Source organism: Camarhynchus parvulus, chromosome 7, assembly GCF_901933205.1.
Source record: "Camarhynchus parvulus chromosome 7, STF_HiC, whole genome shotgun sequence".
NCBI lineage: Eukaryota > Metazoa > Chordata > Aves > Passeriformes > Thraupidae > Camarhynchus > Camarhynchus parvulus.
This window is the reverse complement of record NC_044577.1, coordinates 17,367,455-17,391,802: the sequence shown is the minus strand read 5'-3', so window position 1 is coordinate 17,391,802 and position 24,348 is coordinate 17,367,455. Positions and strand designations below refer to the sequence as shown.

The window sequence follows — 24,348 nt, the reverse complement described above, 5'->3', positions numbered from 1 at the left end:
ACTGCAAAATGGTATTTTTGGATATTTAAGCTGTCCTGAAGCTTTGCTGTGGAAATCTCATGGATACAGAAGAAATCCTTTTTTCTCAAAGTGCTGTTTTAGGCTGTTGCAGGCTCAAGCAATTGAGGGTTGGCTCAAGATAGACTTATGTAGACATTTAACTGTATGGTTTTCTTAAAACAGTGTTACAAGTAGAAAATCACAATGACAGGTGAGTGGTAATTTGAGAGATGATAAGCAATTGCATGTTTGAGTTTTATGTGCTTTGAGGGACAGCTGACAATTTACATGTCTGACCCACATGGAAATTTGTTGGTGTTGCAATTCCTGGGGATGCTGATGAAATAGCTTGCACTGACTTGCAGCACACAGAGTGACAAATTGTTTCTGATGATCCCAGAGTAGCTCTTGAGGTGAGTGGAAGTACTGTTTCAATCTGACACAGTTTCTGGGTTGTTGCACGCCTGTGTGATGGTTCAGATGAAGTCAGAGAGCTGTGCTGGAGTTGATGTGATCTGAGTCTGAGACCATTCATCTCCTGGAGGCTGTTTTCCACAGGAGTATTCAAAGCTGACCATGGGGGCTGCAGTCTCTGGCTGGATCCCCAAACAACCCACCACACTCATGGTGGCAATGGAATTTTGAACAATGTGTTTTGTGCTTTTAAGAGGGCAATAAAATGCTCTATAGAACTACATAGGCCCTACTTTACTTCCTTTTTTTTTGTTTGTTTTTTAGTCCTTAATTTTAAACTGGCTGCATGTGAATTGTGTAAGGGTCTGGAGAACAAGATTTCTCTGAAAACAGAGTTGAAGAAAAGAGAAAATAAAATATATCTTAACTTGGATGCAAGCATCAAAATCAGTCTTGTTAATTGTAATTAAACAACTAAGATTGTAAAAGTTATTTCATATTTACCTATTTCCACTCACTAAGGTGCTGATAGAGAAAGTTTCCTTTTTAAGAGGACAGTATAAACAGTCACAGGGAAACATTCAGATGTGTTTATGTTAGCTGGAGGCTGCAGAGGAGCCCAGAGAACAGCTTCAACATTAACTCTTTCTCTTATACTCAGTTAACTGTACTCACTCACCAGGGAGATGAGGCCAGCAAGGGCAAACACGGAGTTGCACTTCTGACTCAACTGCCTCCAAATGTCCCTGTTTATCTTTTTAAATGTTTCATCTGTTGCAATTCAGCCACTGGGGAAGAATCCTATTTGCAAATACATGTTTGTTTATTAGACTAATGTTTAGAGAATCTGCATTCTGCATAATTTCTGTTTAAGAAAGTCAGCTCCACAGGGAAATTGGGTGTCTTGCACACAGGAAGGGCCCCTATGGGTGTACCTCCTTGGCAAAATAGGGCCTGGCCCTTGGATGTCAGTGAAGGGGAACAGTGCCACACGCCTACCCACTTATCTTCTGCCTCTGGTTGCTTATTTTTTTTTACTCCAAAACTCTTGAAAATTGAGGTTCCTAGTGGCTAAATGGTCGAGGCAAGGGAGAAAAAAATCGTGTTATGATATACATGACTGACCAAATAGCAGTGGGTTTTGTGTATTGGGCGCCTGATTTACCAGTAGCCACATCAAAAATAAGCATGGGTGGTAAAATCCCTTGAGCTGTTGTAGGAGAAGTGAGGAAGCTCTTGGTAGACACCAGAAGATGAGATGCAGTTGCTTGTACCAAGTTGCTCTTGGAAGGTGGGATAACCAAAAGACAGCCATGCAGGCTGGGCGGGTGGCAGCCTTTTAGTGAAAGCTGAGGCACTCTGAAAATTGTTATCTGGCAGAGGTAGCATAGGAGAGATGAGTAGATTGTTCTGGAAATTTGCTAAAATCAACTGGTTGTTGCACCCTTGAGCAGATGAGTGACATTACTGAGAGGTTATGTTTTCCTCTTGGAAGGGTCGTACAGCTGAGAAAGTGTTGTGCATACCTGTGTGAAATTAGAGGGGGGAAAAGGTGCAGAAATCACTTCTTGTCTGATCTTGTAACAACTTTTAGTAATGTTAGATGCATTTGAGGCAAACCTTTGAAACATGAAGGCTTATAAGTAGTGATTGGTGGGTTTCCATCTTTGTGAGCTGTATACTTTCAATCTCCCAAGCCAAGGAAAAGGCTTTTTGACTTCTCTGTGATGTCTCTGTATGCTAAGGGTGCTGTGTGTGATACAAGTATGGAGCAACAGATGGCTACAATTTGGAGATGTTGAATTCCTCTTTCTTTTGGATGTTGCCTTGCTGTTACCCCTGTAAGAGTTTGTGAGAGCCCTAAAGGCAAATGCAAGATCCAGACCCCACTCAAAAAGACCACACATTTTGGAGTTCTGCTCTTAACCTTTTGGGTTCTCATTTGTTTTTGTATTTGTACCAAAGTCTTTATTGTAAAATCATCTCTCCAAGCCAGTGTCTCATCTGTCCTGTGCAGAAGTGCAGGAGTTGGCTGCACTTCTGGCGCTGTGTTCCAAGCGGTTTACTCTGTTCCCATTGCAGACCGATTCCTTGTAAGTGCTATAATTCTGGAAGGAGTCCTGCAATTTTTCACTGATTGGGAATAAAGTTCAGTCCTCGTAGGATCAACAAGCGTTCTGTTTTTACTTGATAAATTTGAAACCTGCAGTAAGAAATCTCCTGCCTTTTCACCCGTGTGATTCTGCATTATACTGTGAGAAGCAGGATATCCACTGCCTGTTACAGCTGTTGGTGAGATGAATGTGAAGTAACAGCACTAACAGGGTGCCTGACTCAAGAAATTCAGGGCGAGTGACACTTGATTCTGTAGCAACATTGGCATCAGCTGTTAGCTCTGGTAACATGGTCATTGCCTTGAAACTGTGACCTGAGCTCCCTTTTTGAGAAACGAAGAACCTGCAAACCCACTTCAAAGACCAGGGCAGCTGCTTTGTTTGCCTTTTAAAAATCTGTATTTCTGCCTTTTTGCTTGGTCAATGTTTAGAACCATTTAAAAAGTAAATGTGACATGCGGACTGAGATCCTGCAGCTAGAGCTCCTCTATAATTACATATTCAAGCACAGCCGCACAAAGGAAAATGAGAGTCCCTTTTCCTTTATGTCCCGTATTTCAGCTTTCCCTTAGGTTTAAATTGGCGTTTTGGGCTATGCTCGCTTGAGCCACTGAAGAGCTTATCAGAAAAGGAAGGAAACAGGGGGAGGGAAAGAAAGATAGATTTCCAAATGACAAGCGTTTGAATAGTCAGAGTTCAATCCCTAAAACAAAAAGTGGAATCTTTTTTTTTCTAAATAATGTGCTTTACAGTCTCACCTCTCATCTTAAAAAACATAAAAGAGCAAGTAAAAGAGATGACCCAAATCACAGAGTCCTTTGAAAGGAGAAATTCAGCTGTTTTGAACACTTACAATCAAAGGAAGTGGTTTCCCTAATTACATGAACTATGTGAAAGCTCTCAGAATAGCTCTTCCACCCCAGGATTCCTTGCACTTTAGAAGTTTGCATAAAAGCTCACATGGAGAATCAGATGCAAAGTGTTTGATTCAAATTTTATTAGGCAGAAGTGAGCATACATTCCTATCTCTGGATTTGACAGCTGCTTGGGTTTGGACCACAAGCCTGGGTTTGATGGATTTCAGTCCTATACTTAAACCTTTCACTCTTCAGGTTCTCTGGTGAGACACCCCTATCGAGAAAAGTAGAATTGAAATAATGGAGAAAGGATAGAGAGATTTCTTTGTGAGCTTTCAGTTGAGGATTCTTCACCCTGATTAGGTTGTTCATTGTTGTGAAAACCCCTCTGTGTACACAGCTTTTATGAGGAATTTTGCTTCTTCACATTTTAAAGAAACTGTGTATCTTAAAATACACATTTGGAAGAATTGCAATCTGAATTCTAAACGTTTAGTATTATTCTAGCACCGCCATTTACTTCAGTCCATCAAAATTCTGAATTCAGTTGAGACTTTGAACAAAAAAGCAGTATTTTCAAAAGACTATTACACCTTGTGGCTTCTTTTTGTACATACACAATAATAAAGGTGTGTTAGTCTAAACTAAACAGTGAGGACACATGAAAAGATGCAGGACACTTCTAAAGGCTTAAGATCTCTTGTGTTGTCCCTGAGGATACAGTATGGACTAATTAATGGTTTAAATATTTAAAAATAATATTTGCAAGGTTTGCAGTAATATACAAGACCATCACACCTGCTTTGCACAATAGTGACCTCAAAATGGTCTCATTCTCCCCTCAGAGCTAACTACAGTAATTATATCCGGATTTGGATAGACGGAGATAATTGATAAAATTGACCTTGAGGAGAGATTTAAAAACTCTTCAAAGTGCAACAATTCAAACTCAAGAAGGAAAAAAGGCAGGAGGATTACGGCAGCCTTCTGCATATATGGAATCGGCCAAACCCTCTTTATAATTCCACTGCTAGTCACGAGATACTGCTAACTCTTCTTGAAGAGAAGAGAAATGTTTCTCTAGGTCCTTTTTCTCCTGCCAATACTGTTTTGTTTTTCTCCTTCTCTTCCCAGGCAGAAGGAAGGACTTTACCTGGAATAAGGGAATTGTCTCCTAGAAGTAAATACCCTCAGGAGGCCAGTGGTGTTGCAAGCTGCAAAATGCTCAGCACAGTAGCAGTGCGTCTAGAAAGGGAAGGGAAATGTTGCATAGCCGTATAGCTGTGACAGGGTGGGAAAGAGTTCTTGCTGTGTCTTGTAGACACTTGTGTCTCAGGCAGCAAATCTTTACTAGAAGATGGTTTTCTTGGTTGAAGGAGAGTGCTTGAAGTCGTTCCAGCCTTGCTTGACCTGAAAGTGGCATGGAAAATTACATCTGCTTGTGTCTGATTCTTGGTAAGAAACAGTTTCTTAGGCAAGGGTTTGGGTATGTCTGGCACTGGAAAATGGGAAGCTTTGGTATATGTGATGCTGTTATTCTTCCACACCAAAGGACCTGTTGCAGATTTGAATGTACTTTGTGTCACCAAAACATCATGGAGTTCTGGGCCCTGGATCCGGCTTGTGAGCTCAGTTCATTGTACTGAACTTTGCTAATCTAATCCTTGTCATGCTCGGAGCATAAATCAGTCAGTAGTTATGCAAAGACTACAGGCATTGCTGGAATAGGAAGAGATGCAAATTCTCTCTGCTGCACTCAGATTCAGATTGAAATTGACATTAGCTGCAGCATAATGCCTTCTTTTCAGCTCTTTAGGTACAGCCCAGGAGAGAGGTTTTGTTGGACTCTGCATGTGACCCTGGTCCTGAAAGTTCCTGTGGTCCCATATATATACAGTTCTGCTTCCTCTTTGCTTCATTTATTGCAGGTCCCCAGCAAGCACAGTGCAAGGTGATGGAGGAATTAGTGCAGGTCAGTGGTTTTGTAACCACAGAATAGCTGATCTTCATTTTGTAACTGGCCTTTTACATGTTATTCATTCCCCATTAAGTATGTGTGATGTTCCTCTCATATTAGTACAGACGTGGGTGGTGGTTACATTACCTCTGGATGTTCTTCTGTAATTTGGGGAAGGAACTGGCTAGAATTGTTGTTTCAATGGAGAAGAGCAATGAGAAAAGAGATTTTTGACTTAATTTTGATACCCTGCAGTGGTACAAGACCTGTGTGAGTTCTCTGCTCCTTGTAGGTCTGCAGGACTCAAAGCAACTGCCTTTTTAGGTCAGTCTGTAGTCTCACTCTTCTAGATAGGTTCTTCTGGATTTCCACTTTCTGCAGAGTTCATAGATACTGGCATTCAAGTTACTAACTTTCTAAAAATGTATTTTGAGGCTGCCCATTTGCATTCCTATGTAGCAAGGATTAGAAATGAAATAGTTGTTATTGCCATATCTGTGTAAGCCGAGAGCTATAAAGACAGATAAGATAGGGAGTTCCGTGTACAAGAAATTCATCACAGAAGAGTAAGGGAAAAGCTGGAGTTACATGTCAGAAATATGTAGTAAAGTAATACTAATAAATGTTAATGTATGATACTAAAAATATTTTTAAAATATTGCTAGGTTTTCTCCAAGGTTTTTATCTTAGCCATTGTTTTACTTGAAATTTTTTAGTTCTAATGGAAAAAAGATTGAGCTACCATAAAGGCAGCATGAAGAATCCCAAGAAAAAATAAACACTGAGTCCATGTTTCATAAAGATGAAAGCTTAAAATTTGATGAGTTTTGTCTAGTTTGTTATTGTTGTTGTTGTTGGGTTTTTTTTGACCATTGCTACCCAGTAGAAGTAGCATTTGAACCAAGTTTCTAAGTTAAATACAATTTTCAGTCTTTGACAAAGAAGAGTGACTTTTCTGAAAAGCGGGTAGAATTCACCATGATTCATGCTGGATCTTTTGGACAGTTTCACATAAAACCATGATGTGTGTCATTCAGATAATGGTGACAGCTCATTTTCCTGAAAACCTCAGATTTGTGAGGTTGTGCTTTGGGATCGGTAAAAGTCACAGAAAAATGCCTCTCATGTGTGGAAGACTCTCATTCACTTCAGCAGAGTGCCAACATCTACAGTTGGCAACTACTTTGCTTTCTTTTTACGGCTGCTGGTCACAGCTGTAATTTCTGTTTTGAAAGCTTCTTTAAGTTAGTTGGACTCCAGGTAGGGAACTATTCATACCTTTTCTGCAGGGGCAGCTCAGTTTTGAGTGACAGCTGGGGAGAGCCTTGTGCAGAGCTCTAGCAGCCCATGTGGAAAACAAAACCTTGTGGTGTGCTGTTAACATATAACATACTGTGAAGTGGGTTTTTTTCATAAGGGTGAGCTCAAGCTGCCTGGTTGAGTTACATTTTCAGGAATTATAACATTTACTAGAATTCCAATAAGAGGGATTCCCAACAAGTGTTGTCCCTGTCATTATCTGTAGTAGGTTTGATTTATCCATTCTAAGATAGGCTTTAAGTGAGTGTTCATCAAGAACATGCTGGGGGTTTTTTCCTGTGGTTAAATTACAGTTTTCATGGTTAAGATGGAAAAATACTTCATTGTAAAGATCATAGCTGCTTTAGAGGAGTGGATCAGGATGCATAAGTACAGCTGTTGCTGTCTCTGTTGCAGTCTATGCTAATTGTTCAGCAAAAGCCACTGTACAATGAGATTTGACTTGTTCTAGGTTGTCCTATTGAGATTCCTTACAAATACCCTGCAGAGCTGAGGAAAATCACTGCTCTAGTTACATATGTAACTAGACATGGCTCCTTGAGGGTGGATTAGTTTTCCCACCACTTTCATACCAAAATGCCTTTCCAACAAGGTGCTCATGAAACCTACAGTGACTTTGATCTCAGAAATAATTTCCTTGGATATTTTTCCCTTTCTTGGGTCTGGAATTATCCCTGGTTTGCTTATTAGTCATGATATCTTCTCACCTGGGGAGTATGCCAGGAGTCAAAGTTTCAAGTTTTGTTATTCTGTTGTATTTTAGGAATGCTGAGGATTTTGTTACTGTCCTCCATAGTCAAAGCCAGTTTGTCTTCAAAGTGATTGTGACTATACTTGGAAAATTTCCCAACATTGAAAAGAGAAATGATCATTGCTGAAAATAAAGAGCTCTAAGGGAGCTCAGGTATTTCAGCCCTGGTGTTTAGTCCACTCATCTATTGTTTCTACTCAGTTGCTGGTGTTGCTTTGCAGCTGGAGGCAGCTCAGTACTCCAAATCTGCCTGAATTAAAAATGACAAATATTGCAGACGTTGCTCATTTCTAAACTCTTACACCAGTACAAATACATCGTTTATGCATGTTTTGAATGGTTTTGCTTTATGTGAATAACAGTAGTGAAATCCAAACAAAACTTGTTCTTGACAGATCTGCCTTTATCAGATACCTTTTATTAAAGGCTCATACAACCTCATGTTGTATGCTGCAAAATGTAACAGTCCTTTGGGTGCATTTCTACTTGAAATCTGTCTGAAAATAAGTTATTTTCCATAAACTTTGTTTATGTATTTTGTTTGTTTGGATTTTTTTGTAAATGGCAGTGTAAATAACATAGAATTTTTTCAAGCTTACTAACCATTCTCTAAGGATTTTCTGCAGAAAGTGCCTCTGCTTAGTTCTGTCAATCTGTTAGCAGCCTCTTCTTTCACAGCACATTTTTAACCCTCCTCATGAGGAAAACACCATGATTCTGCAATTTCTTAGTTAGTGCTGTGTGGGCTCCATGTGGTCATTGTACTGATGGAGGTCAGAGGGAGGACTGAGCCAGTTAGCTTGATCTCATTCCCTCTTACTGCACAAGGCAGAGGGTCTGCTGCCACGTCGCAAGGACAAAGCCCCTGTGATTTTTAGAGGGACCAGCCTGCTTTGCATGGGCTGAGCAAGCCATTGCAGTGTTTTGACAGACACATTCTGAATTTGCTAGCAAGTACTTTTAATCCTCTAGCCTTCAAACTATCCATAACATACCAAGTTCTATGCCAAGGTTGCTATAAAGAACTATACTAGAGTATAAAACTCAGTTTTCTTTTCAAATGGTCCATATCCAATACATTTTACTACTAACAAATCCTATGGTATTGCATGATGCAAATTCATTTTTTCAATAAATTTCATAAGATGGGATGAGTCTGGAACAGAATAAAATAAATTTATGTCTATATTCCTTATCTGTGGTATATTATGATAGTTTAACAGAAATAAGCTCTCTTCGTAATGTGCTTTTTCTTTCTTTAAGATTGAAACCTTAGAATCAATGCAAGGTATTTAAAGTGTGTGTTTCTATCACAGTATCTCCAAAAGTGAGATTTTTTTGGTGATATACACCAGTGGATTTAAAATAATGGTAAAATGATTACACAGTAAGAGGAATTTATTAGTTTCCTGTACGTTTCCACTTTTAGTCTCTGGGATTTGTAATAGTGTAGGACATAATTTTGGATGCAGATTTGATGCTGTGAAAGATTTGCTCAATCAAAATGCTTCAAAGTACAAATTTTGTTTGTCATTGTAGATGTACTTATGAGAATTTAATTCTGTTATTTACAGAAATGCTGGTGACATCAATCAGAGAATGTAATTTAACTCCTTTCTCTGTGGTTTAAGAAACAGGATACTGTTTCCTAATACAGCCTGAGTATAGAGGCTGTGTTGTAAGGTGTAAGTGCTGACAGTTTTAACATGTAAATGGCTTGCAGAAACCAGCTTTTTTTTTTTTTTATAAATTATCATCTAATTGAATACTAGAAAAGAAGCCCAAGCTCATACAGCTTTAAGTGCCATGCAAACCATAGTTTTAAAACTATGACTGCCTGTGGGAAGAGATGGTAGCACATGTATGCTGTGAGTATGCCCATTGAAGCACTTGGTAACTGCTTATTTGCAGGTAAAAAAATCTCATTGAGGATTGTTTGGCTTTGCTATGTTCATGTGATTTTCCTCTTGCATTGTTAGTATTAAAGACTGTTTAACAGGTTTAACAAAAATTCTCTGAACTGGACAATCAGTATCCTTTGCCTGTTATTTGGGCCCCCAAAGCACAAAATTCTTGTTTATATTTTTTTCTGTAGAAAACTTTATGACAACAGACAAATCAGTAGGCAAAGTCCTAAATTTCTATTTTGTATCTGAATAATTTTCTTTTCTGTGTTCAAAACTGTAATAATTACTTAACATCACTGCTATATAATTCTTGGTAATAATTTTATGTTTCTGAAATTCTCTAAGTATCCCTTTATTGCATATTGAGAAGATAATTTGTTAGTTATGATGGATGCTGACTCTGTTTTTATTTCATCTGTAAAATGATATTTTGGGCTTGTTGACCTAGAGAAACTGATGATATAACAGGTGTCATCCTTTATTAGACATCAGTAAATTCAGAGGAAAGGATTCATGAGACACTGGAAATGAACATAGACTGGATATATTTCTGAGCAGGAGTCTAGAAATAAAGGTGTGGGATTTATATGTGTTAGCATTCTGTATCTTTTTTGTATGTGGTTTTCTCTAATAGAAACTATTTTACTGAAGCATCAGCTGGCCTCTTCCAGCTGCCCTTGCATTAGACTATAAATCCCCTGAGAGTAGCTAAGTTGCAGCTCTCCCAAGAATATGACAAAGGTCAAAGCCTTTAAAATGCTACAAGACTTAGGAAAAGAAATCTTTCCAAAGCTGCCTTAAGTGTGTCTAAATATCTCCTTAATAAACATGGCAAACAGTTCTCTGGAAAATTAAATAGCCAAACTTTTGCACAGTGTAATAATATATATTTTAAGGCAGTTAAGGAAGTTGTATTAATCAGATTAAATCGCTAACCATGTACAACTCTGTAATTTTGCATGGAGTGAAGGTGCCACTTGCTGTGTGGTTTCCTGATTTACTAACAGGTGATGCAATGGTCTCATGAGGGGCTGCAGCTATTTCCTGTGTTAATCCTAAAACAGTGTGCTCAGACCAGGGTGGAAAGATACTTTACTTTCCAGTCAGCTGCTCCAAAGGCACCTGGAAGAAGTGGTGGTTGAGTTGCTTTGGGCTCAGTTTGTCTGGACCCATGCAAAAAAAGCCTTTTGATACTGAAGAATTCTGTGAACAGATGTCCTTTTACAGTTCCAGCTGTGCTGCTGCAGCAGACTGCCCAAACCCTTGATCACTTCTCTTGACTACAAGTGTGAGCGTAACAAATTTCTAATATATTTCCAAGGAGAACTAGAGTAACTAAAATATGCTGAGCTGTTTGGTCTTTGCTAACTTTAACTGCCTTGGGGTAGGGAGCTCTAACAAGAGCAGCTGCAGCTGCTATGAGTAGCTGGCAAGCACCAACACAGCTGTATGCAAAGTGCCTCCGTCCACATCCTTGCTGTCTTTGCGGCTGCAATTAAAGATCTGACGATGGGGCCTTGTCTGATTCCCAAGTAATGCCAGCTCAGCATCAGGTGGCCCCTGCCCACATCTGCAGTCAGCACCGACCTTGAAGACCTCATCAGAGCTGAACTGCATTTGCTGTCTTTGCTGCACTGGTACAAGGCAGAGCAAAAACAAGTGAAGGCTTGGGTCATCCTGGTGAGCTCAGGCTTGGGGGTCTCATAACGAGACCATGCTGTCCAGGCAGCTTGCCTTGTCCCCTCATCTGCTGCTGGCTGTGGTTAGAATTTGTGTTTGTGATTTCTGTCCAGCTATTGCTGAACAGAGACAAGACCTGGTGGACGACCTTGTTTCTACCTGCTGAAGCACCTGAAGATATGGTTATTAATGCATGGTTGTTTGTACAACAAGGTTAAGAGCAGTACTAGTGGGTCTACAAGCAGCTCTAGGGTGATGTCAGTCTTAGATGATGTAACTGTCATTTTCACATATGTCAGTAAGTAGAGATTAAACAGGCATAAAACCAAATTACCCGTTAAACACTGTGATCCATACCATGGTTCAGAGGACACAATTACACTGTTTGTACACGTAGGGATTATCTGAATTACAAACTCTTACGCTGTGATTGTTTGATGAATTGACTTGATTTACAGTAAGCCAGTAAGTGAAAATTAAATGAAAAAGTTTTCAATGTAATTTGTTCTGACCTTGAATTTTGTGGTATTTGAATTATGTAAGCAGTGGATTTGTCAGGTTTGTTTAGAAATCTGAATCCCTTTGCCTTCAAGAAATGGTGTGTAGTCTGTAATCCCTTCATCAGGACTCAAGAGAGGGACATAATTTCATCCATACCTGTGATGTAAGTGCAGTATGAACAATTTTAGCATAGTTTGATGGTCAGTAACAGGCTGTTACTAAGTTTATCATGGTACTAAGCATAATATTCAACTCTGTTGCAGTTACCTTGTGTGTCTGTGTCTCTATGCTGTGTCCAGGGAGTTTATATTTATATGTTTGGATGTCTATCATTCAGCTGAACTCTACTAGTTCGGCTTCAATCCAACCTTAAAAAAAAATTCTGTCTTTCACACAAAAAACGAATGCAATGAAGTAGTTGAATACTTGTTGCTTGTCATCACTATTTAGGAATTGGTGCTCATTTAGCTTGCATAAGATAGATAGCAGCTTTACTGAGGGAAGAGAGTCATGCCCAAGCCAGCAAGGGCAGACTTCTTCAACAGCTTGTGGATAGGTAGATGCATGACAGAATTTTCTTCTAAGCATTTAGGAATTTTGGATTAAAGTACAGTTTTGATGCTTAAAGGTGATTCTAAATATTCTTGTTAGTGTCTAAGAGACCTTTGAAATACCAGTCTTTAACCACCACTTCATATTTTGCTATCTGAAAGTAATTTTCATTGAAATACGGCACCTTCTTGTCAAAGATAGTACAAAAACTTCAAAGATACGGACTGGCTTGCATGTGGTTCTCACTGTAAGGAATAAGAGTCTAAATTGGCTAATACAGTTCACAGCTGATCACAGCAACAGAAGAGAGGAAAACATGAAAGGAATAGTCTAGAATCACTAGTGCTAACAACAGCATAGTGATTAAAAGTATTTAGAGAGGATTTCTTTGTGATATAATGGTCCTTAGGAAAAGTTAGAAATTTTTTTACCTCACAATTCTTCATTGTCATATCTGTGGGCATTAGAAGCTGCTTCTCTGGATTTCTTAGATGGAAGCTTGCTTTGGTATCTATTAAATCCCAGATTAGAGTATGAACATCAATGTGAAGGTGATGGTATTAGCTGTGGTCGACACAGCATTTTTTTGTAGTTCTGCAATGTGATCTTTGCGTATATAACATAAATAAGATAACCTTAAAAATATTTTATTTCATTTCCAAGTAATAAAAGCACCGTGTGTCTGTGCCTGTGGCAGTGAAGTACCCATCTTCTTGGCCTGATACTCATATTTTGATTGCAGTCTCTGTCATGGTAGCACTGGGTGATTGGTTGGTCTGGGGTTTGCTGCAGTGTAGCCCCTCCTGTTGTCCACTGACTCTGATGGACTTTTACTGGATCCAGCAGCATCATGTATGAGATGGAGGACAGTCACTGGGTTCCGCACATAGTCGTGGTGGGATAGGGAGCAATGGAACTTGGATTTGTTAATCATGGGGCATTTTTAATCATTCTCTGAAAAGATTCACGAAGTACTTGTTTTATAGCCAGGACCTAAATATATTATGCCATTAAAAATTTGAATATGAGACCCATCAATTTAATTCTAATGACCTCTTGAAGTACTTGTGTTGTAAACACCGCAGCAGATGGTGTGCTCATAGCTTTGAAGACATGGTGTGTTTTAAGTACTTCACAAGAAGATGGTTTTATTCCATTCCTTCTACCAAGGTGTTAAGGAAAAGGTGGTTTAGATAGTTTTTGTAACTGTTTGTATTATTCCTGTCCCATATCAGAACATTCAGCTAGGCAGTCAAGGAGAGTGAGGTCTCCTGGTAATATGGCAGTAATGCTGGTAGGAATTAGAGAATTGAATGCCCAATTGAATATTTCTTAAGGAATATACAAAGATAATACAATAGTTTCTGATATGGAGATTTGAACAACTCAGTGGTCACCTGCATCCTTCAGCCTAGGGAAGGAGGTTGGAGGTACAACTCATGCTTCTTCTGCTGCAGGAGTTCCTTATCTTGGGAGGATGGTGGGGCTGCAGTTGTAGGGCAGAGCTCCTTCTACTGAGAGATCCCCTGACTGGCTGAGTCTTGAGTGTTGCTGTTTACCTGCAGGCCAATCTTCTCCCATTTGCTTGGATATCTGCCATTTAAATTATTTTGTGGCCTTTTAGATTCACTGAAAACAGGAATACTATCGCAGTTTTTATGCAGAAACCCATAGTACATCAGCTACTGCTATTCTAATAAATTTAGAGCTATAGCAAACCAGTGTTTGTTTGGCCTATGTTTTATAGGTAGTACCATGATACATGTGCTTATGTGCATAATTACAGATATAGGCATTAGATGACTCAAATTTTTGCTGTTGTTGTTGCTTAAGGACTTTTTTGAGTAACTTCAACACAGTTTGGAAGACCTTTAGCTAATGCTCAGACATTTACACATATGCAATTAAATCTTAACTATAGCTTTGAACTTTACTTGGGTTACACTAACTCTTCATGCTGCTTAGCCTGCTCAGCAAGAAAAACAGTATTACCATCAAGTGAGTAATCTTTTTTCACAATACCAGAAAATTAACTTTTAAAATGTATGCTGTTTTCAGCAAATCATACTGCAGACTGACTTACCTACAAGTCCACAAAATAAATTAATTGGCAGCTTTCTGAGAACATGTGTGAAGACTCATCTGTGGGCAAACAGCAACACTCCCACTGCAAGTCAAGGGATTTGTGAAGGGATCTGTCAGATACTTTTGATAAGTTCTGAGGCATTAATTGTGATCTTGTTTTTGTTAGATGCTCTTGCCTGGTACAGAGTTAACATAATCTCATAATCTTAAACCATTACTGTGAAGAAAAATATAAAGTAGTACATATCTGTATTTGCATAATATCTATATCTGTATAAAAACATGTGTCTAAAATCTCTTAAATATTTGTTTTGATACACTGCAGAGGTGAAACTGTTGAGACACCTTCCCAGAAATACCTGACCTTTTTTCTCAAAAACTACAGGGCTTATATGTGTTAATTTCTGTGGTTACAGTCTCATTGTCTTGCAGTCTCTTGCTCAAACCCAGCAGCATTCTTCATGTGGAATTTGAAGGTTTTGTACATTTTTCCAGAATTGCCGAACATCTGTAGTCTGCTTTGAGGAGCAGTTTCAACTGCATTGCTGGGTATTTGGCAATTTCAAGCATGCTTGCTCTGTGTATTTAATCAGACTCCACAGCGCATGCCTAGAAATTCCACATTTCCAGTAAACATTGGATGGAGCTGTGTGTGCATGGAATGCTGTAACAGCCTGGAGTGCTGGACTCACTGAACCAATGGTACTTCATGCATAAACACAAATTCTGGATCGGACTGCTGCTGCTCTGCCCAAAATCCCAGATCTTTCTTGGAACAAAGTTTTCCAAGATCTTCATTTTTCCAGAGACTTAACTTCCTACATCAGTGCCTTGGCCATGAAAGAATAGTCTCAAATTAATTTTTCCCCCCCCCCAAACATACAAAGCATTCATCTGCCAAACTCTCACTAGGTTTTCAAATGCCAAGCATTTGTGAACAGTGTTTCCTAGATATGTGTGTGCTTATATATATATATATATGTATATTACATGCTGTTTGTGTGTATACCCGGTGGGGTATGAAATAAGTTATTATAATAAATGACCCATTCTGAATTGTCTAACTTGTTTGTTTATTTGTTTGTTTTCAACAGGCAGAAATACTCAGTGTGCTCAGTCACAAAAACATCATTCAGTTCTATGGAGCTGTCATTGAACCTCCAAATTATGGCATTGTTACAGGTAAGGATTTTTGTCTGACCTTTTTCTCGACTCTGTAAAGCTACAATGTTACAAGGTTATCTCCAGTGTTACCCAATTACAGTGTTTGCTAATTGTTCTGGTCTTTTCTAAATGTTAAGAGTGCTTGGCACTACCTGCCTCAATGTAATTAGGAGTGCTGGAGGTGGGAACCAGGCTGGGAGAATAGCTGGAGGCAGCATGAGGCAGGTGAAGCCTAGGGTGTTCTTAGTGCACAAAAGCAGGACTCCTTTTAACAGTACCTTTCACTGTGTTCTCTTACCCTGTTTGGAGAATTGCTTTCCCATTCTAATTGGTGCGTCACAAGAGTAGAGGTTTTCATGATATGAAGTTCTGGCTGGTTCTGTTCTGGAAGGAAGGTGGGCTGGGTGTCTGCTCAGAGCAAAGCTGCCCCATGATTTCTGACTGCACTGAAAGTAGGAGAACTTGCATTGCGAGGTTCACAATGGGAAGAGTTTGAAATAGAGTCAAGGGTTAATAAGGCATTGTAAGACCACTCCCTTTATACATGGAAAACTAGGTTTTGTTTGCATTGATATTCCTAGAATTATGCGGAAGTTGCTTTTTGTGGTGTTGTTGGTGGTTGTTTTTTTTCTGTCACCGTTTTTTAGCTTCCTGCTCTTATCCTGGGAGATGGTCCAGATATAGAATTTTCTCCCTTACCTGTATGGGACAAACTACATAAGATTGGAGTAGAAAGTAAACCGAAAGCAAAGAAATTTCCCAACTGCTCAAACAAATGTTTGAAGAGATAAAACCCATGAAAGTGTGGATTAGGAGGCATGTTTTGGTATGTCTGTAACTTTCAAAGCTCAATGTGAAGAGTAGTCTTTTGCATGTGGCACAATCTAACACCAGTTTGAGTCACTGCTGGTCAGGTTTTCGTTGGTTGGTGGTCAGAACTTGTGAAAATGCAGTTATTTCTACCTGCCTCTTAGACTTCTGCTTATCACAGCAGATGGCAGTGTAATCTGAAATGCAGCACATTTCAGGGTGTGGGGAGCTTTGCTTACTCCAGGAGTATCAGCCTACTGGAGGTCATGGTGTGGCAGACAGCATTCCAGAGGTGCATGGGGTGACCACAGTCTGCACCACTTCGAAATGCACTGATGATGGCATATAGACAGGAATTTGAATTTCTTCTGGAAGCAATAAAATTAATAGCTAATAAATCAAGCAATGTAATTTTACTATCCTTTTTAATATAAGTGTAAACCAGCAAGCAGAGTAGTAAAGGTGAGGTGTAATCAATGACCTGGGGTGGTGTCTAGATCAGAAGACCTCAGCTGGATCTCACGAAAGATCAGTGTTTGGAAGACATGCTTACCAGTCACAGTACAGACAGCAACTGAAGTAATTCACTGTGCTGTTGAGAACGGGGACTCTAACTGCCTGTGAGAAAGAGACTACGGTGTGTAGTTCAACAGCTTTGTTCCACAGGGAACTCTGATCACACCTGATTAAAGAAGAAAGAGGCTTGGGGATTTTTTTTATCAAACTGTTGATTCTCCGTGCAACTTCTAAGGAGACTGGAGTCCTGTGGATTGGAATGGAGGCAAGGCTCCATTTCCACACACCATTTTCAAATGAGAGAATGGTTACCGAATAAAGAAATGTTAATTACACTTCAAATGTCTTTTAGAGGGATTTTCACTTTGTGATCTTCTGGATGGCCTCCAGTGTTGCAGACAATCCTGTGTTTAGTTAGAGATTTGTTTCTTGAGAGAAAATCCCAAATAAGAAGAAATCTTAGGAAATTAATGTTTCTTCAGAGTGATGGAGACAAGAGCATTCAACCAAGTACTGGCATGTACAGAGCATTAGCTGCATGTAATGTCTCATGTGGGATTGATAACGAGTTCTCTGAGAAGGGCTACAGCTGGAGTTAAAAAAATGTTTTCCTCCTAGGATGTGTCAGTGTTCCAGCTCATCATGCTGCCTGGTGAGCTGCTGTCATGGATCCCATCATTCTAGATGCTACTGGCTATCTCTGTCAGCAGCAGTCTCAATATGTAGCTTTCACATATGGCTTTTGCCCCCAGCTGCCTCATCCCAAAAGGTTCTCAGAGCTTGTGCCCCCAATGCACAGAACCATATGTCTGCCACAGCATCACAGGGTGGGTCCAGTAAAGCAATCAGAGCTTTTCTTTCTAAAGGAAATATTTATTTTCCATTATTTGCAAAACATTGTCCTTGCAATATGCTTTCCAAATCCACAAGCTCCTAGTAAATATCTGTGGCACAGTAAGTATATGGAAGAAATACTAACAGTGGGGCTTTGTTGATTGAAGCTTACGTGCCTCTGTTCACAAAAAGTGGCAAAAGGCTGAAGGAGCTGAGCTGTCCCCTGACCCTGATGGATAGAATTATGCATTGTAAAGGCATGCAAAGCATGCAGCCAACCTGTTCCTGAAGAATCCATTTATAAGACAGATGATGACATCATGGGTAAAAAAAGCTTCTGTTTTAATTGTGGAAATGTGCGGGTCAGCAGCTTACTCCTCTGTCGGTGACATCAGAAGCAACATGTCTGTCCTTTCAGTGGGAGGTGGTACAGCAGTGATCCAAAGCTAACTTGCCACTTAGAGTGTTTACTTTCACAGGACTTGCTATTTTTTCCCTCTTTCATTTAGCACTGGAGTCTTCCCATCTGACCTACAACATTCTAGGCTGCAGATTCAGTTTAGTCTCAGTTTTCTTCCACATGCAGTGATCTCCCAGTGTTTATGATTTTTTGGTTAGGAACAATGGAAATTTATGTACACATTTACACTATCACGTATCAATCATTGATTAATATTATTATTAACAAAATTCAGATACATTTGATGTAGTCTTAAAGGCAATGATTTTGTGGCTGTTTTGAAAGAATATGAAGATTTTGAGAGTCTTATAGATAGGTTCTAAATTCTGCCTGAGAAGCACATTGAATAGCCTTGAGAGAGAGGGACAAAAGGCTTAAGTTGCTCCTTGTATCCCCCTGCACTGGGTGGCATCTGCCTGCCCTGTCATTGCAAACAGATAAAAGAAAATGTATCAGCTGTTTGATCTTACGAACCTCCTGTTCTGTTTTTGGTGAAACATAAATGAATTCTAAATAAGATAAAACTTATTTGTATTAATATTTCATATTAATATTAATAAATACTGAGCAGAAGAACTATAGGCGTTAAACTGCTGTAGATGACCTGCAGCACAAGAAAATCTGTCCTGCTTATCACAGGGTTAGACTTCTGGTTTCAACCTTCTGTTTTTTAATGAACAAATTATTTGATCTGCTATTTTGTTTCTCCATGGGGAAATAGGAAACTTTCTACTTGCAAACTCTTTCTTTGTAACAAGACATTATATATTTATCATGTGCCTTTACATAAAAAAAACCTAAAAATCTTGTTTTGTTATGGGGCATAATTTATACACAGTACTGCTTACCAGTGGGGGGAGTATCTTCTGATTTGGAAACAGTAAGATGAATATGATACCACCAATCTCATCTGTTAATTGTTCTTTGATTAAATGTGGCTAATTCACTGTTTAAAAAAGTAAGAATTTTAGGTGATATGAAAATGGTACTGTAGAGATTTGAGTTATCTCCAATTTCACACCTAAATATGTGTAGGGTAGGGCTGACTAGCTTGTTATTCCTGCTTTAAGCCTCACAACTCTGACAGTCAGACTGGATTCCATCTGCCACAGTTCCAAACACCAGTGGGCCCCAAATGCCCTTGTTTGTACCCCAGAATTCTGCTGTGGGATTCTGTAGATATAGTTATGGGAAATTAAGAGAAACATCTGCTTGTCCTGAACAAGGAGTTTGCACAACCTTTTACTCTGGAATTTGAGCTGCTTTGCCTGATCTTTCTTGATGCCGGACCTTTCTAATGCCTTTTCATTTTAATGCCTGTTTTTCTATAGGATTACACTTTTATTTGTTTTTTTCTTTTTTTGTTAGTAGTAGCTTATGTCTGCATTGGGATAATGAGATAAGCTCTCTTTCTGTACTGGTAATAATATTAGGCTGTTGAGCCCAAATTCTTTGTCATTAAGCCAGAGGACTGCTTTCTGGAACTGGCAGAGTGTTATTATGTCTTTCAAGTTAGGTGCAATGTTTTTAAATGTCTTGGGTTTTGTTTTTTTTTTAACAGAGTATGCTTCTGCTGGCTCACTGTTTGATTACATTAATAGTAACAAAAGTGAAGAGATGGATATGGATCATATCATGACCTGGGCCACTGACATAGCTAAAGGTAAGCAAGAAGAGTGACATATACTGCCCTACACAGCCAGTAAATGTAAGCTTCTTTAGTCAGGAAAGCTTTCCTAGTCTTCCTTATTGAGATGGTAAGAAAACCAATCAAACATATATAAACGAAAAAAAGCAAAACCTGTTCACTGTTCTTTTTAATATGTTCCTTAATTATTATGAATCCAAAACTATTCTGGAATGAAAATGGCTTCTGTGAGCCAGTTCTGGTGTGCCCCTAAATCCCAAGAGGATAATTTGCTGATGTAGTGTAATTATGAGGTAAAGTGCATAATTGCCCTTACATTTGATTTGATTTGGGGCATTTAAGGAAGCTAAGGACTTATTCTCAGCAAACACACAGAAACTCTTCATATAATACTGTAGAATAAGCTCTTCCATCCTTTGTGTTCTCTGTGACTGACCACACAAGAATTAGTGTAAACTTATGAAAAAAAAAATCATATCTGGCTTAATTGTGTAGACACCTCCTTAACTATAGTTAGAGAAAATAACTACATGTGATATTACAAACCATTAGCATATCCCGATAGATGCTCTGAGAGATAAGTGAGCTTTGGTTAGTGCTTTTTACTCAAAGTAGATTGTGGGAAGCTTTAGTTCTCCTTCAGCACATCAGTATGGCACACAGGTATGGCAACTTGCAATGAGTACAGCTGGTGGGAACCAGGAATCAGGACTGCAGAAACGGGATGGCCCTGCTCAGCCTGTCTAACTGGATTGTTCCATTGTTTTGTGTAGGAATGCACTATTTACACATGGAAGCTCCAGTCAAAGTTATCCACAGGGACCTGAAGTCCAGGAATGGTAAAGTAGCAATACTCTGAAACTATCTGCATTTACTGTTATCCATTAATGTGGCATTTAAATCTGTGCCTGAGTTTTGTGAACAAGCAGAATGCCTAACTAATGCCTTAGTTGTCATCAAAGCTGCACTTGTTGAGGAACAGAAAAGCTTGTTCCCTCCTCCCCACCCTGAGCCTGTCTGAAGTTCATTAGAGACCTGGCATCATCTAGAGCACTGTGGAGGACTCTTTCAACTTGTGTCTTGCTGGCCATGATTGGCCAAGAAAGTTGATGAAGCTTTCAGATACTGCCTGGGCACTCCTTACTTCTTTTTTCTGTTTGGAAAGGTTGAGTACCAGGAAAGGCTGGCAGACACCAGACACAAAAGGCTGCATAAGGCCTATTATTTCTTATCAGAAAATCTTGTCTTTATTGTGGGTTTTTTTGAGGTTTGACAGATATTCAGGCTTTTGAGTCATACACATTCAGTGTAGTCTGTACTTAGCAGTTGACAGTCATTTCTGAAATTTGCTGAACATTGCCTTTTAGATGAAACTTCTACTACTAGTGGTGGGGTAGGAGAGGCACAGATTTTAATAATGCACCAATTTCAATGATGTATAATAGTCAAGAAGCATGTAGGTCTCACCTTGGTTGTAGGTTTTCTCCTTTTATTAATGACTCTTCCAGAGAGCTTCTTGTTAAACTGAACTGTACTGGGGAGAATGAAGTTCATCTGCATCGCTGTCTTTTAACTCAGTAAGGCCTGAAAGGTTTTGCATTTGTTCAGAGGCTTGCAGGTATTCGGCCGATGTTCTGTCAGCTTCTCAATGAAACCAGGACAGGTTTGCACATTCAGATGCTGGCTCACCTTAGGGTCATTTGTCTCATTGAAAAATGAAGTATTGTGCTGTAAAAATGTATTGGGCTTGCGTTTTGCATTCTTGTAACCTTTTGTTTTTTCATTTTCAGTTGTTATAGCTGCTGATGGTGTGTTAAAGGTATGAACACTTTAATTATTTATAGAGAGATGCTGCTGCTTGACTGGATGTTTCTGTGTCTGATGAATGAGGTCAATACTCACAATACCAGTTTAATATTTTATTTATTCTTGCCAGATCTGTGATTTTGGTGCCTCAAGATTCCACTCCCATACGACACACATGTCATTAGTGGGCACTTTCCCATGGATGGCCCCAGAAGTTATTCAGAGTCTTCCAGTGTCTGAAACATGTGACACGTACTCGTACGGAGTGGTGAGTGCCTGATCTCACTGTGCATTGTGGCAGTTTGTCAGAGTGACAGAATTCCTGTGCTGCAACTGCAGCAATTCTAAATAAGAACAACAAGAAACGCCGCAGTTCCTTCTATGACTGACCCATAATTTATAATTATATGCTTGAAAATGATAGGAAGGACATAATATCTTGCATGTTTGGTAGCATCTCATTAGATTAGCAGCATGCCAGTGTAGGAAGTGCCACAATTATTCAGCATATGTCCAAAGGCTTTCAGGAGCTAGTGAAAGTATCATGAATCTCTGCTTGTGGTTTGTTTTTTGTTTGTTTTTTTTTTTTTTTGGTGGAACTAAAGAGAAAAAGCTTGTCTTGTAATAGGAGGGTAACATTAGCATTCCACTTTCCCCAAAATAGAGTGTCACTGATTTTTATTAAAAAGCAACTGCCCTATGCTTAATTGTTTAAAAGACACTGCTATCACTATCTGTGAGAATAGACTCCATCTGAAAATATAGAAGCCCAACACTGCTTTGCTGAAGGGTGAGAAATCAGTTATAGTTCATAGGACTGTCAGGTTTTCAGATTCAGTCATGTGAATTACTTTACTCTGTCCACATTTAAACTCTCATTTAGTTTTGCTCTGCAATACAAAGTAGGCTAGAAATAGCCCTACTGGTCACATCAGTTGTGTGCCTAACCCCATAGCCTTTCTCTGGCAGAGGACAGTAAAGAGTATTTGGGGGGAAAGGAAAGGAAGTGGGGCTGTAGTTTCTATGCATATTGGTGCATTAACCATTTTTCTGTTTGGATTCAACGGTGGATGGCAGAATGAGAAATTCTTCACTACCTGCCAAATATTGTCTCTTTCTCTTTGAGGAATGGGAGGAGGTAGATGTGAGGGAGGCACTGTGATTTTAAGCTAGCACCTATGGCTGTACATAGCTAAGCTGATGTCTCAGTGGAAAGTGACTTAAACTTTTTCCCAAACAGTTGTTTATAGTGAGAAAAATTTTTGAGACATGATGTGACATCACGTATCAGTGAAAGTTTGCAAGGATCCTATATTGTCAGATTCAAAATCCTCGCTTGCTTAGCTGAACTAGGTCATAAAGAGTAAGAGAACATAAGCTAACAAATATAAATATTAATGTAAACTGTTACTGGAAGCAATCACATATTGTCCACTGAAGGGAAACATTCCAGTTTCAAAACAGAACAACAATGTTAGAGGAAAAATTCCAAACGTGGTATTATAGTTCAAACTTCTCACATAGTCATCCTCGTTTGAATTGACTTTAGGTGATGTTTTCAAAGTGGGAGAAGGTAAGGAATTGTTTAGTTATCATGTCAAGTATTAACAGTGCCTTAGGAACAGTATGTTGTGAAAAGTTTATTTGACCTCATTGAAAAAGTCAGGTTCCTTTGATAGTTCTGTGCTTGGAGGTAAAACTGAACTATCCTCCTTATGAAAACAGTTTAGTGTTACCAGAGTATTTTAACATGTTATGGGTGTGTAGTGCCACTTTAGAATGTCTAGTAATGACCCACAATTTTTGAATACATTATTTTTAAATTAATGTGTTCTACTGTGGGTAGAAGCTTATGAATTCATAAGCACCTAGGAGTAGTTATTCTTTTTATAACTCTAGTCTTGGAACAGCATTATTTTCAGAGGAGATAGAATGAGTAGAAATGAAGAATGGCAGTGGCCCAAGTTCTCTGTTTCTGAAATAACTGATATTAGGGGGTTATGCCAGCAAGAAATGGCCTGAATATAACATTGCAAGTTGAAATCTCGCTGTAATAAGTGTTATAACTACCAGAGAAGTAGCTAGGGGTCTGAGAACAAGAAATCTGAGAAAGGGTATTTTTGTCTCTTTAAGTTATTATCATCTATAAAAACAAAATGTAAAGAATCCCTTTTCGAAGCATAACACTTGCCAGCAGCTTTTGTGCTAGAGAGACAAATCTGCTTTACTTCAGTTAAAGTCCTCTTAACAAAGAACAGAATCCTTTCAAATGTAAACTAGTAAGATGCTAGGAATAGATATTTCATTTGCAATATTTGTCATCTTTCCCATGGTTTTCTTTAATTCCCTTTCTTTTATTTTTTTATCTGACAGTCTTTTCCTTCTACAAACCCATCTGTGATTTTAAATGTTCTGCTTAAGCTGTGCAAGAGCTCTTTTCCATGAAGTGTTGAAGTCTTTCTGCAGCCTCATAGGTCTGAGCTGCTTCTCAGCTGAAATGAATTTTCCTTTTTGTGCACAGTTGTATGCATGTTTATAGCTAATGTTTAGATTAGCTTGTCCTGCCCTTCATGGATGGTTAAACAGGCCTATGTATTCTCTGAGATACATAGTCAATAATTTATAATACTGTCATGAAATGCTAAAGCTAAATTTTCAAGGAGAATTTATTACCACACAGAGAGAGATCTTACACTTTCTTTCAGCCGTGCTGTAGTTCCCCTTTCTGATCCATTTCCAAGTCTGTACTCTAAACAACTAAAACCAAGTGTTACAAGTGATCAACCCTGAAACTGACTTGTATGTCACTGTGTGTTGCTCAAAAATTATTCCTTGCCATCTCTGTCATTCCTTGCTATCTCTGCCAAATAGGAAAGTGTATGTGGAATGAGAGTGTCACTCTAAAAGCTGTTCAAAATCATGAAGACATATGCTCAGATTATATTATCCTGGCAGAATTGTTTGTAGTGCAC

General features: G+C 39.0%; 1 protein-coding gene across 2 annotated transcripts in view; it reads left to right on the top strand.

Annotated features, from left to right (window-relative positions):
- The window catches only part of MAP3K20 (mitogen-activated protein kinase kinase kinase 20), an 89,621-nt gene that overhangs the window by 14,055 nt on the left and 51,218 nt on the right, over window positions 1-24,348 (top strand). For both annotated transcript variants that reach the window (XM_030952249.1, XM_030952250.1), the window contains exons 3-7: window positions 15,233-15,320; window positions 19,484-19,585; window positions 20,344-20,409; window positions 21,361-21,389; window positions 21,507-21,644. In XM_030952249.1, the coding sequence (XP_030808109.1) occupies window positions 15,233-15,320; window positions 19,484-19,585; window positions 20,344-20,409; window positions 21,361-21,389; window positions 21,507-21,644 (423 nt within the window). The remainder of the gene's footprint in view (window positions 1-15,232; window positions 15,321-19,483; window positions 19,586-20,343; window positions 20,410-21,360; window positions 21,390-21,506; window positions 21,645-24,348) is intronic.